At 29.8% G+C, this 13971-nt stretch overlaps 1 protein-coding gene across 1 annotated transcript in view; it reads right to left on the reverse strand.

Annotated features, from left to right (window-relative positions):
- Positions 1-3505: 3505 nt before the first annotated feature.
- The window catches only part of LOC145845766 (acetyl-CoA carboxylase-like), a 29132-nt gene continuing 18666 nt past the window's right edge, over positions 3506-13971 (reverse strand). The window contains exons 28-46 of the mRNA XM_082952835.1: positions 13703-13918; positions 12222-12355; positions 11706-11822; positions 11385-11496; positions 10820-11047; positions 10389-10463; positions 9914-10072; positions 9535-9687; positions 9144-9302; positions 8764-8892; positions 8426-8693; positions 8025-8236; positions 7805-7919; positions 7490-7634; positions 7055-7200; positions 6750-6954; positions 6287-6413; positions 5029-5154; positions 3506-4111 (exon numbers count right to left, since the gene is read on the reverse strand). Of these exons, the coding sequence (XP_082808961.1) occupies positions 3989-4111; positions 5029-5154; positions 6287-6413; positions 6750-6954; positions 7055-7200; positions 7490-7634; positions 7805-7919; positions 8025-8236; positions 8426-8693; positions 8764-8892; positions 9144-9302; positions 9535-9687; positions 9914-10072; positions 10389-10463; positions 10820-11047; positions 11385-11496; positions 11706-11822; positions 12222-12355; positions 13703-13918 (2949 nt within the window). The 3' untranslated portion in view covers positions 3506-3988. The remainder of the gene's footprint in view (positions 4112-5028; positions 5155-6286; positions 6414-6749; positions 6955-7054; positions 7201-7489; positions 7635-7804; positions 7920-8024; positions 8237-8425; positions 8694-8763; positions 8893-9143; positions 9303-9534; positions 9688-9913; positions 10073-10388; positions 10464-10819; positions 11048-11384; positions 11497-11705; positions 11823-12221; positions 12356-13702; positions 13919-13971) is intronic.

Consider the following 13971-nt stretch of genomic DNA (forward strand, 5'->3'; position numbering starts at 1 on the left):
TAACGTCATATCCAGGAAAGGTAAATAATTAAACAAAGAAATTTCTACAATGAAGAAAAGAATAAAATTGAGCTTCTAATAATTAAAATTAGTTTTTCTACTTATAATTCTTAGTATACAAAGCAGTTTAAACAAAAGCATTGAAACTTACTAGATAACTTTAAATAGAAATAAAATAAATAAATACAAATTTATTTCTAAACAACGTGCAAACTGTAGTAAGCCCTTTCTGTTGTAAAACGTTGAAAAATTTATTAAAGTTTCACTTAAAAAGCTTTTTTAGGTTTAAATGCAAAGAAGTTTCAGTTTAACTTAAAGCTTTTCGTGCTTTAACTACTTTTATTATTCTTTTATACAACTTTTGATTAAGCTATAGCTAGATGTTTACTTTTCATTTACTCCAAGACTGCAACTATGTTGATTAAATTTTAAAACTATCATTCTTGATACAATTTAGCCTTCAATGCCATATAGCTGGAAAACATTAAGTACTTGAGACACTAAGTAATTGGCATTAGTACCGTCTTTAAAAAGTTTAAGTAACATTAATTATTATTTTTTAACTTCCCTTTTTTATCTTTGTATTAACAACCTTGTTTGTTTATCTTATAGAAATATTATTCTCAGTTATTTAACGTAAATACGCCAGTAACCGTTTAAATTTCAAACAAAACTTTGTTAAAATGTGTTGAGTGATCGCGTAGATGTCCAAATGAAATTTAAAGCTTTAATTGCTTAGATTTAATTCGGCTTCTTAATACATCTACAAAAAAAGACGTTTCACAAGCTATAAAACAAGTAGAAAATAATAATGTCTTAAGACTATACTAATTAAAGTTTTTTTTTTAATGTTCGTTGTTAATAAAAAACAGTTAACCAAAAAGCATTGTTAATTTATTTTCTTTTAAAAGTTTTTCTCTTCCCAAAGGAATCGTTTAGTGAAAAATTAATTAAACTTGCAGACACATGTACATTTTAGCAAATCTTTAAAAAATTCAACAATAGCATATTTAATACTTACTTTTTAAACTGATAAAATTATCATAATTTTGCATTTATTGTTATGATTAAAACATGATCATATCAATTTTATTAAAAAGTTTTTTGTTTAGATATAATTCAAGTCTTGTATTAGTTAATTTTACATTTACAGAGAAAAACTTAAATAAAATTCAATATAGACTTTATTTAGTCTACTTAAATTAATTATCAGTAAGCATTTAGTTTTATTTTATGCCAAACTTAGTTGTGAATTTTGTCAATTTAGTTTTATCTAATTTTTAAAAGTCAACCGTTCAAAACCGTCACTCGTGAAAAAGTGATCACTGGCGTAAAAAATTGACGTCACGCAAAAATAACGATTTATGCAAAAGTGAAGTCATAAAAAAGTGTTGATTTGAGAAGGAGTAGCACCTATGCTTAACTGACCTATGAAAAAGTGGATATTCGTGCAAAGTTGATTTGGTGGGAATTGTGAATATACCATAGTTATTTGACTAAGGTGCAATTTTTATTATTCAAACATAAAAGTCGATGACTTTGTCAGTGATTTTCCCAAAGTGGACCATATGGCCCCCTTGGGCGCTTTCTTAGCAAGTCAGGGGCGGTAAGTTTCAAAGGAATGTGTTACTTAGATACATTTCACGAAAATAATCGAAACTTACACTAAATATTTTATATTGTATCTCATTATATCTCAAAACTTACATAAACTACATATATAGTTTATTGAACTAAAAAAATACGCTCAAAATATTTGGTCATAAGACCTGGTGCACGAAGAACCTTCCGGTTATCGAGTCGCACACCACGGATACCTTTTAATGTTTTGTCCAGGATATTCTAGGGTTTGAAATAAGTGGGGGCAGCAATTTTAATCTTTTGAAAAACGGGCATTTACATAAATGATTTTTGGAAACCTTACACTAGTCAGGTCAAACCAATTTAATTAGTAAGAATTTTTATTTGACTTATTTTTTTATTTAAATGTTTTTGCTTAATTTTAACTAAAAATAGAATGCAAACAAGTTATTACATATTAACAGCTTTTTAAATTTCCTTGCAAATACAATTTGAATTCTTTAAAGTTTCTAAATTTTTCGAAACTTCCCAGCTACAGAAACATCTAGTTCTCTTTTTGAATATACAAAATGTATATATTTTTCAATTAAGACTTATTAGGCTAAAAGGTAAATTAGCTTAATAATTAAAAATTTAGTTTAACAAGCGTTGTTAAAGGTTTTAAAAAAATATCTGGTTTTCTTGTATCAAAATCAGGTAAAATACAAATCTTTTAATTTATTTTTAGTATAAAACTAAAATTAAGTTAAAAATCATAATAATATAAATCTTAAATAATATAAATAATAAAAGTATTGAAAATATTCTGTAACGCCTTTTTTTAGTTATAATAAAGTTGATTATAAATGATACAACAAAATTTTTATATGAAAAGTTTATCGTATCTAATCAAAATTTCATTACTTTTCATGTAAAATTTATTTAAAACTCAAAATTCCACTTTTTTCCTGTTTTTTTTTCTAAATTTTTAAATTCTAGGTCCTATGGTAGGGGTGGGCAACGGGCCGGATCCGGAAATATTTAGTCTTTTGCGGGACGGAACACTTCAAATTATTGATTTACTGGATGCAGTTTCAGGATCCAGTCGAATAATGACGTTTTAGATCCGAATCCGACTGGATACTAATTTTAAGTCGAGATCCGGATCCGGTCGGATTCTAATTAAAATATAAGTTTTAGATCCAGCCGGAATCTACTTATATTAACACAGTGAATCACTTTTTTGAATTCTTAAAATTCACAAATCTTTCTCAAGTCTGACAACTTAAGACATATATTGAGACATGTCAGATGTTAAAACAATGTCTATAAATATAATTGACATTGTAATTTACATATGTAAAATATCGTATTTGAAAAACACTTTGCTTGGGGTAATTTGACAAAACGATATTCCAACTAAGTTAGAACAACACAAAATATTAGGACGAAATGGTATATTTATTAGTGCACATTAATTTACAAAGTCATTTTTTAGCATGTTTTTAAAGTCAAATTCTTACAGTTTTGATTTGTAAAAATATGATGCAAATTTTTATAAAAACTTTGTAATATAGACCCTTCGCGAGCCTGTCACTTCGCTTACGGGCCGGATCCGATTAAAACTTAAAAAAAGGTTGGGGGCCGGTCATTTTCACTCTGCGGGCCGGATCCGGCCCGCGGGCCGTACGTTGCCCACCCCTATCCTATGGCAACTTAGTTTAACTTACAAATAATTTATAAAACCGATTACATATTACTAGAAAAGAAATGTTGTGGTAATCAAATTTTTTAACTGAAAAAATAAAAAAATTTGAATTTTAATAAAATTATCTACTACAGTGTTCGGTTCGGAATTTATTGACTTGGAAAAATAAAGTTAATAAATAAGTATAAAAAACTAAAAAAGTTAAACATCTAAATGCACATAAACTAATTTTCTAAAAATATAAAAAATAGGTATTTAAAATTTTTAGAGCATTAGGCGATTGAGATAAAAAGTAATGTAAATTATAACTTAAAAAACACGTCATAATTGTTAATAAACAACTTCAGTATTTAGAAATATTCTTAGAATCAAAATCCGTTTAAAATTATAATGGCACGTCAAAATAAATCAATATAAAATAATTTACTAAACAATGAGCCGCAAAACAAATTACAGTGATACGAAACAAGATAATGAAAATATACTGTATGCAAGAGTAGTTGAGAGCCTAAACGACTTCAAATCACTGAGAGGCTATAAATAATAAATAAGTTTGCACGAATAGTTGTCAAAAAAGAAAGAAAACAAAATAAAAAAATACTTTTCTAACTACACTTTTCTTGCATATAATTCTTAATCACATCAAACGTTTTTCCCTGCCCGGACCGGAAACCTTTTTGTTGCAATCTTTTCGCACATTGCAGTTGGAAAACGCGAGTTTCAAGGCGATGATTTCAGCAGAGTTGCCACTTGCTGCCGCTGTTCCTTGGTTAGCAGATCGCACAGTTGCACGATGGAATGCATAACCGCTTGAGGTTGCTGTTCGCTCATCATTGATAACATCTGCAAGAAGCGGTTTGTAAAAAATGACCCAGTAAACACAAACTTAAACATTATGGTCATTTTAAATTCGTAAAAAGTTGTGCTTTTTCTACTGTTTATGTTCTAATATTGATATATTAGAAAAAAAAAGTACAGCTAGAATTTTATGTGTAACATAAGTTATTTTTTCTTTCGAAATAGTTTTTTAAGTTGACAAAAATTTAAAAGTACAACCAAGGAATACTTGTCATTAAATCAATTAAAATTCCTTATAACAAAAATTTATAGAAACTTTGTAGTCGAATAAATGAAAGTTAATCTAAAACTTAAAGTTTAAAAAAACAGTAATTTTTTGAATCTAGATTTAAATAAAAAGTGGTTGATTCTATCAAAAATCGTTGGAAAAATTCAAAATTTCACAAAAAAACTATAATAATTTCAAAATATTACTAATGACAACGTGCATGTTTGTAATGATAACAAGTAATAATAATATATAAAGATAATTTTAAAATATTAATTTTTTATACTCTATAGTCAATTAACACATAAATTGGTTTTGCGTTCTTTTTTAACTACAAATAAGTTTTCAAACATTTAAAACTTGATGTTATTTTCAGCATACAAATTTGAACGAGGCGTACAAAAGCAGAGAGTTTTTATGAAATGACCGCGCCTTAGCGTTTGTAGTAACAAATCGTTATGTAAATAAGTTATTACAGTTTTAATAATCTTATTTTCAACAGCTTTTATTAAATTTCTTTTCGGTTAACAAACATTTATTTCCATTGCGACCATTTTAAAAATAAATAAAGTTATGTAATTACTTTCGTAATTTATGAAGTTTATAACACAAAATACTACACTTCTAGTATTTTATAGTTTAATTATTGATTTTTTTTTAAATTAACTAGTTATAAAGTTTAGTTTGAACCAACTTTTTGTGAAAGTGTTTCTTTTTGCAAGAGGTTGATGTTTTCAAGCAGCGTGGAGTCAGATTTACTACTGGAAAGTTGAGATTGCAGCCATTCAGCAACTGACTTGTTATCGTCCCATAAATGAGCCTAAAATTAAATTTATTTTTCATGTATTTGACTACAAATAAAAGTTTCACTAAAAACTACTAAAAATAAGTTATCACTAAAAAATATAATAACTCCGTTTCAGGAAATACAAGCAGCTTTCAAAAAAGTAGTCATTCACTTATACTACGCTTTTTTGTATATGCTTAATATATGTTTTCATATTAGTACTAGATTTCAATATTTTTTTTTATTATAGTGTTTCTTTATATAAAACTACTTTTGTTATTTTGTTATTAGAAATTTAAACACTATTGATAAATTCGAAAAGTGTTTATTTTCGATACAAAACTGTCGTACACTTGAAATCTCCAATGAAGTGCAGAAAAGGCTTACGCAACAATCACGGTATGTAGTTAAAAACAAGCGCGATAATATTTATGCAATACAAAACCTATCAAGCATTTACATTTCAAAATTAGTAAACATTTGTTAGTGCCAGCTATTTCTCAGTGTTTGACTATGTTTTAAAGCTTTTGTTTTAAATTTTCTATAATTGTTTTGATTTAAAACACCGTTAACATTGGCTTGCCTTGGAAACACGCTAAAACAACAAATAATACTTCAAAATAAACAGTAAATATTGACTAGTAAATACCGCGATATCTGTTGCGATTACCGAAATTAAACCTGTATTCTAACTGGAAATATATAACTGACTGCTTTGAAATTTTAGGCTTTGTTGTTTCGGCAACTCTCTTGCTTTTACTAATTTTCTAGACAATTAAAATTCAATTCGCAAACAAGCAACAAGCTTAGTCTTGCCTAAATCTATCATTTGAAATTAAACACGTAAGTTATCGCTTGCAAGTGTTATAATAAAAAAAAAGTTTCTTGTCACGTATGAATTTGGCACTAGTAGTATTTTTAAAAAGCTAACTACTACAAATCATGTTTAACTCAAGTATTTTGATAAGGAAACTAAAGGTTTGGTAGTATAAAAATATCAAATTTCGGAAACTCTTTTTTTTTAGCATTATTTATTTTAGTTAAACTTTCAACAAAACTTGGATTCACTTGACTAAATCAAATTTTAAGTTATTCTATAAAAACACTATATAAAAAATTACCAAAAAGTATATGCATTTAAATAAAATAAAAACAACTTATTTACGTTGACTATAGTCTGGTCTTCAATAAACCAACGTCTGAGCATGGCATCAACTTGCTTCATGTCAAGTTCCGGGTTTATTTTTTGACATCTTTTCCTTACTTCATCTTGGTGAAGTAATCTTCTCAACCTAATCGATTATGTTACAGTATATAAAAAAGTATAACATCTAAACTATTTTTCGTCAGAAATTCAAATATTTTAAAAAATTAAATTTCAGTTTTTATGTCTGTGAAAGTTGACTAAATAAATATATGACCATATATAATGATTACTATTAATTCTTAACAACACTAACAGCTTTTATAATTTTTTTCAAGCAACTACATTTATTTCTAACTTTAAAACCTTGTACAAACTAAAAAGTTTAGAGCATAACTAACTATTTAGTAAATTTAAAACCAATTATAGTCAAATTTTTAAAACCAAAAAGCACCTACGGTTAACTGAAAACAGTTCAACGAACCTCCAATACAAATGCTTTCTGGATGTTTTCCACCTGAGCACTCCGGAGACGCATCCCTTTTGAAGCAAGCTGCCGGGAGTGTCGTGGAGATCGGCGAACTTCGTAGCAACTTGCAAGTACACCGGCATCAACTCCTCCTCTCTGCTGCTCAACTTCGCTCGCAACGCGCTCTTCTCCGCGTCGCTCAACGTTGAATTCTTGTCAGCTGAAAACATTCTCTTTTGAAAACAGTGAACTATAAGTTTTAACTTCAATTGCAACAGAATAAGTTGCAAAAAAAAGGCAGCAATTAATCATGTTCTCACTGAGTTTCGACTTGATGGACGCGTACTCGGGGTCGGTCCTTTCTATAAGCTTGATTATTTCTCTTTTCCTGAATTTAATTTCCACTGTTCCTTGAGGCTCAAGCACGCCTCCGCGCGATTCTTCGTCGGCGTACATTTCCATTTTGCTACAAATGTTTTATAAATGTTAAACTGTTTGAACTAAACTGATAGACTTAAATGTAATTGTAACACTCAATACAAACTTGTTTCGAAAATAGTAAAATACGTTATAAGTTTGTAAAATACGACTATTGATAATAAACTTGTACGACCAAAATAATTTGTACTATTTCTTTAGTGGCAATTACGTGCTTCATTGGGTAATATCTTGTTTAAGCACAAAGCCAATGTTATGAAAAAAAACAACTATTGCTTTCTGCAAATAAAATTAGTTGAACATAACTTCTAACGAACCTTGGGTTGATGGTCGGGTCAACAACCACCCAGGCACCCCCTCGCAGCTCGGCGTGAGGCGGAATGTACACGAGCACTGGTTGCTCGTATTTTCTGAGCGCATCAACTATGTAAGAACCGAACTTCAATATCTCGTCGTACATATCTGTGCAGTTTATCTTTTTAAAATTGCAATTTGCGCAAATGTTTAGAATAGCTTTCATTTATATACATTATTTTTTTTCCACAATTGATAGATAAAGTTATAACTAAAGTGATTGCTTTTATTAAGTTTTTCTTACAATTTAAACGAAAATATTCAAAACATAAAATCACCTTTCATTCCACCAGAAAAGCCCCTCCAATTAGCGAACATTATCAGAGGAAGTCCTTCTCTATTGAAATCGTTGATGGCTTGTGCAGTTTTATGCGCTGAGTCGGGATACCATACCTGAAAATTTAATTTTTGAAACTTACTCAAAAACATCAGTTGGTTACTCAATTGAAATAGAGTTAAAACAATTAATACTAATCATTAAAGTTTCAAACAATTAACCTGCCCGGCACGATGAACCGTCTTTTCTTCACTTTCCATATCAGCCGGATCCGCAGGAACGTCCACGGCTATAGATCTAGTTTCCACGGCAACAACTCCCGTGGGTATTCCCCCTAACCTAGCTCTACCGACGATCACCGTCTTCGCCCAACCGCTTAGAATTTCGTTGAATGAGCCGTAATCGAAAAACCCACTGTTCCAATCTTCCGTCTCTGCAATTTGTTTACTAGTTTGTTTTTTCTTTCTCAAACTATGTTTAATAACAACTACTAAACTGTTTAATTATTCATTTAAACATATATTTTTTACAAACCTTAGGTTAATGGTAAACAACTACCTAAATATGCTTTTTTAATTAAAACATAATTTACATACTGACTAAGTAACAACAAATTAAAAACCAGGATCGGTGAATCCGTCCAGCAAGCATCTTGGGTCGTAGCCAGTTTTCAACGGGCAAAAGTCAATATCTCGCTCCACGGAGTCTGTTGGGTCAACCAGTATCGGAAGAGGGGAGTTTTTGAAAGCAGGAATGTATGAAAGCCATTTTAGTATGAGATCTACTCCCTGGTTGTCCCATTGTACGGTTGCGTGACTGACCCCGTTGCTGTGCATCACCTGGACTCCACCCAGCTGGTTGTGCGAGTTGTACACCTCTCTGCCCAATACCTGCAATTTGAATTGTTTTTATTATTTTTTTATTAAAATAAAAAAAATTTTTAATGGCTTTGAATTTTACCTTATTAAGAGCTTGGTATCCAGTCAATATTACGTAAGACGGTTCAGTTTGAATGACTCTTTGTCCCAATCGAACTAGATACGACCCAATACCGACTGCTCTGCATGTTACCATGGAAATCGTCACGACCTGTTATTTGAACTACTTTATACTGCAAAATTTAAATAAACTTATTAAAACTTAAAAAAAAATTAACTTGAAGTTAAAATTGTTGTAGATAAGAGCTAGAACATTTTAAAAATTAATGATCTTCAAATACATTGTGTTATGTTGTGATAATATTTCTAAGTATTTATTCCAGATGAAATTATTTTTTAAAAGCAATACCTAATATATTAAAACTAATACTTCAAAAATATTTTAACAATTCAAACACAAACCTCGTCGTAAGCGCGAGAAGTTTCGCCGGCGATTGTTCCGCTCCATCGGAGGCAGTTGGCGCCGAAAGTGTCGTCTTTTCCGATTATGTCCAGTATCTTGTACCGGGATTCCCCGTTTTCTTCCACGTGTTCGGCTACTATCGACTTTGTGGCATTCAACTGTTTTTAAAGTTTAATTGTGTTTATTTATTCACATGTAAAATTTTGATAAAAATGAAAAGTTTATCAAGTTGATGGTTGATATAGGAAGTTAAACAAAAAAAAAAAGTTAGCCTAACAAAAAAATCTTATTGATACTTCAAAATATTGTTCAATGTTGAAATAAATTTATATTAAAACAAAAAAATCTAACCAAATTTAAAACTAAATACAAGTTTAAAACTCAACTTACTTTTTTGAAATCATTTGGTGTTACGTATACGTATTTGAACCCTTTTTGATAGTTCTGGTCGTCAACCCACGCTATTTTAAACAAATTTTTCACTTCTTCGGCTAAACCAACTCTTGCCCCACTATTGGCTGATATGTAAATTCTGGGAATTCCCTAAAAAATAAATTAAAATGTCAATAATTTTTAACCAAAATAAAACTAATAAAAACTTAACTAGAAAACAAGTGCACAAATGTTATAAAATTTTGACTTGTTGATTATAATAAACATCTTAGGTATGACTTAATGCATTTCTTTAGAAAAAAAGAGCTCTGACAAAATGGATTAGCTACTAACTAAAATTATGTACTTTATCACATTACGATGGCAACAAACAAACCTCGTTTCTAGCAAGTTCTGATGCACGTTGGTACAGCAGGTCTTCTTTGGGTCCGAAAGATCCGTTACTGCAGGTGATGTCGTTTGCTATCCACACGACGCTCCTTCCTTGCGGGTATTCTGGAGTGTACAATGTTATCTTCCAAGCCACCATGGCTATCTGCCGTGTAAAATGAGAAACAATTTTATTAAAGATGACTGTTTAATTTGATACTAGTAAAATTATATTTCGAACAACCTAGAATGCTAAACAAAAACTACTTTATAAATAAAATTTGTAATAACGATTTTATATATAAACTTAGGGTAAAAGTTTTACTTTTAGGCTTTAAAACCAAAAATTTAGCTTAAGTTTATTTGCAAAATTTATTTAAAAAAAGAACATCAGTTCCAACTTGATACATTTGCCAATGTATAGGCGTAATATGAATAATTTTGTTTACATGAATTCTTTTAAAAAAAAAAATTGTACTTACAAAATTACTGCCGTGTTGTCGATTTATTTCGATCAGATTTCCTTGGTTATCAAGAACTAGCTCTGTTGCTGATACCTTATAAAAAAAACAACACATTATTTTCATATAATACAACTTGTCAACTTTAAGCTGTAAAATAATAAAAAATGGAAAAGCAAAATCCACAACAAATGTTATTCTAAACCTTATCTGCTACATGTAAGAACTCAAGAAAATAAAACCTTTAACTTTTAGTTAAACAACAAAACAATTAAATATTATAAAAATTTGTTGAATATCAATATTTCTTTTTAATCCATTAATACGCATTAATAACGAAATAGTAAATATTTGAAAAACTTTTATATATTAAAGCAACACATCAACTGCGGTTATTAAATATACGTGAAAGGATGCTATAAAATAAAACATAAATAAAAACAAGTTCTAACAAGGGTCTCCGGAATGCTGACGCCCCAGCCCGCCTTCTTAGCCCATTCCTCCCACACGGTGTTCAGCGCGCGCTTGAGCAGCTTGAGAAAATCGTACACGTAAGTGGTTCCCATGTTCTGCGCCTTGAACCTCTTCGCCTGCAGCAGGTCCTTGGTGACGTACGCGGTGTTGGTCAGCATCCCGTTCAGCGGGCCCGGCTTGTTCGGGTTGTACGCCTTGAACGACGTCTGTGAGTTTTGGCTTTTAAGCTTTGGCGTACTCGTAAGTCATCGTTTATAACGTAAGTTTAAAGTAAAGAAAAATCTGTATCTAAAAGCTACTTTAAATAAGTTTGAAAGCAATAACTGAAAAAAAAAGAAGTAATAATTATTTGTAAACTTAATCATAATTAAGTTGAAAGAGTACTAAGCTAAACATAAATTAAACAAAAGTACAGAAACTTTTATATATAGTAAATATGTTAAATAAAAATATTGGTGTTTAGTTAGTTTAGGTTGGAGTTTTCAAGGCATCAAAATTATAGAAACTTTTTCCAATGTTATTTATTATGGGTGTTAAACTAACCCTCCGAGTAGCTTTGTCTGTGACTTCATAGTACAAGCTAAGATCCAAGTAATAGTCGGTATCTTTGGTTAGAAAAATTCTATAAGGTATGGGCTCACTATCAGCTTTAGACCTACGTTATAAAACATCTTTTATAAATTTTGTGCTGATCTAAACTTATAAGCAAAAAATTGACAAAACAATGTTTTAAATTCTGTGCAAAAAAAAATTGATGGGATGTAAACAGAACTAACAAATTTACAAACTTTTCATTATGTCAAAAAAAAAATAAATAAAAGGAAAAATCTAAAACATTTCGTACAAATCTAATATTTAAGCCACCTGATATTAACTTTAATTTCAGCTTGCATAACTCTCAACTTCCACAGTCTGCTGCCATACCTCAGCACCATCGATCGAATACTTTCATCTATTCGGAGTGGGTCCACCATAACTGTACTGTATTAAGAAAGAAAAAATAGCAACTTTAGTAAGTATTTAAAGTACAAATTAGCTATTTTTAACGTACTTACCGTATTTTTAGTTTATAGCCATTAAAGAAATATTGGAACTAAATTAAATTGTTATTACTCCATGCAATAACATGCTAATAGAGTATAGTTTTTAAAAAAGTATACTCACACATAATAAACAAAATTACAATAAGTTGTTAAAGAAAGTAATAGAAAAATTATAAGTAGTTATCGTTAGATGTGGTAACTTAATAAAACGACCTTTTTACGGTTTTCTTGATTGATCTGAAATTTCAAAAATACTTGAATAAACTTTTCTATCAATTTAATATGTCTTAAACTCAAACTGCAAGTTTGGTTAAGTAGTAAAAAGTTGGGAACTCACGGTACGAAATTCATGAATATGTGGTTGCAGTCGACCCGGGTATTACCGTGTATTGAGAATGCAACTTCTAATTCGTCCATGGCTTCCAACAGAAGTCGTTCTGCTTCGTTGTGAAGGTACTCGAACGAAGTCTCCTGCAAATCAGATATATGATGACGAGATTTATTTGTTCGATATATAGAGCAACAAGTAGTGATGTGTTTTTACTTCACGGTGAATTAAAAAAAAATTCTTATGGTTGCTTCGAAACGCTTTAAAAACATTAGTCTTTTCAGATATATATTTTTAATTTTTGAAGCCTACAACTTTAATAAAACAAATCTGTTTTTTTTTATTCCTTCCGCTAGGCTGAAACTTTATAATTAATATTCATACTTTAAGACATTTGAGAAAATCTGATTGCAACTAGCTTTTATATGGTAAATAATTTAGACATTTAAAAAATTTTAAATTGCAATTTTGTAATACTGTATTATTTTAAGATTATTTTACGCTGAAGTCTAATAAATAATAAATGATAAGTTGGACAGCTGAATTCAAAAGTGCATTTTTAAGTGACAATTTCAAAACTATTTTTACGAGTTCATACACCAGTATGAAGCCATGCAACATAGTATGTGTTGAAAACAAAAAAAAAATTAGAGCCAAGAAGTTGCAGCGAGCGCAAAAGGAACACGTGATACAAGGATTACATGTGCCAATTTCAGTTAGATACGCTAGATCACTTTCTGATTCGTTTTTTTATTAATATCTTCCATAATCTTGACACAAATCGACCATGATATAAATAAACTTTAAATTAAAAAGGATCTAAAATATATTAACGGATATAATCTTACTTTAACCTAGTTGAAATTACTTATCTTATAACTAAACTCACTTTGCTTTAGAATATATATTAAAAGATAACTTTTGTTGCTTTAAATAGCTTTTTAAATAAGCAACAAGATATTAATTGAAGAATATTTTTACAAGTGTTATTTTTTAAAACCATAAAAACAGCAAAAAAAAACATATTTATGTTTAAAAAAACTTTACAAAAAGTGAAAAGAAAAACATTCAAAAGGCAAAATTTTACATTATGATAAATAAACAAACCGTAGTGAAAAAATACTTACTGGTATTTTTTGATACGAAACATAACCTATTTGTAAAAACCATATACTGTGTAGATTACATAGTTATAAATTCATAAGTAGTAAAAAATAGGGTTAAAATACTTTTTTTTAAATAATGATCAAATAGATTAAAGGAAAACTTAAAAAAAAACATAAACTTCATTTATTTAATTAAAATTCTAAACAATTGTGTGTACACAATACACAAATGATTTTTTTTTATACTCAGAGTTAGAACTTAAAAGAAAAACGTTATAGAAAAATAAATAAACGAAATAAATTTTGTAATTTTAATAAACGTTAGAACCTAAAAATTATAATTAACAACAGATTAAAAAAAACTACGAAATCATGGCAATCAACCTTTGTAACGAGATCTGAGTGTCTGATGATGGCCCTGACGAAGAAGCGGTGGTCGTTGACTTCCGTGCCGTCCTCGACTTTCGCCGACCCGAGGTAAACGTGCAGCCGGTGGTTGCTCGTCGGGACGGCCACCAAGTCGAAATTTCTCATCCGGTTCAGCTCAAGTTGGAAGGCGAGCGCCGGCTCCAAATGCCTGTATATTCTGTCTTCCTCGAACTGAAAAAATTAAACCTGGTTTGAGCAAACTGGAACAACAACTATAACTTACG

The sequence above is a fragment of the Thalia democratica genome, chromosome 1, assembly GCF_965202585.1.
Source record: "Thalia democratica chromosome 1, ktThaDemo2.hap1.1, whole genome shotgun sequence".
NCBI lineage: Eukaryota > Metazoa > Chordata > Thaliacea > Salpida > Salpidae > Thalia > Thalia democratica.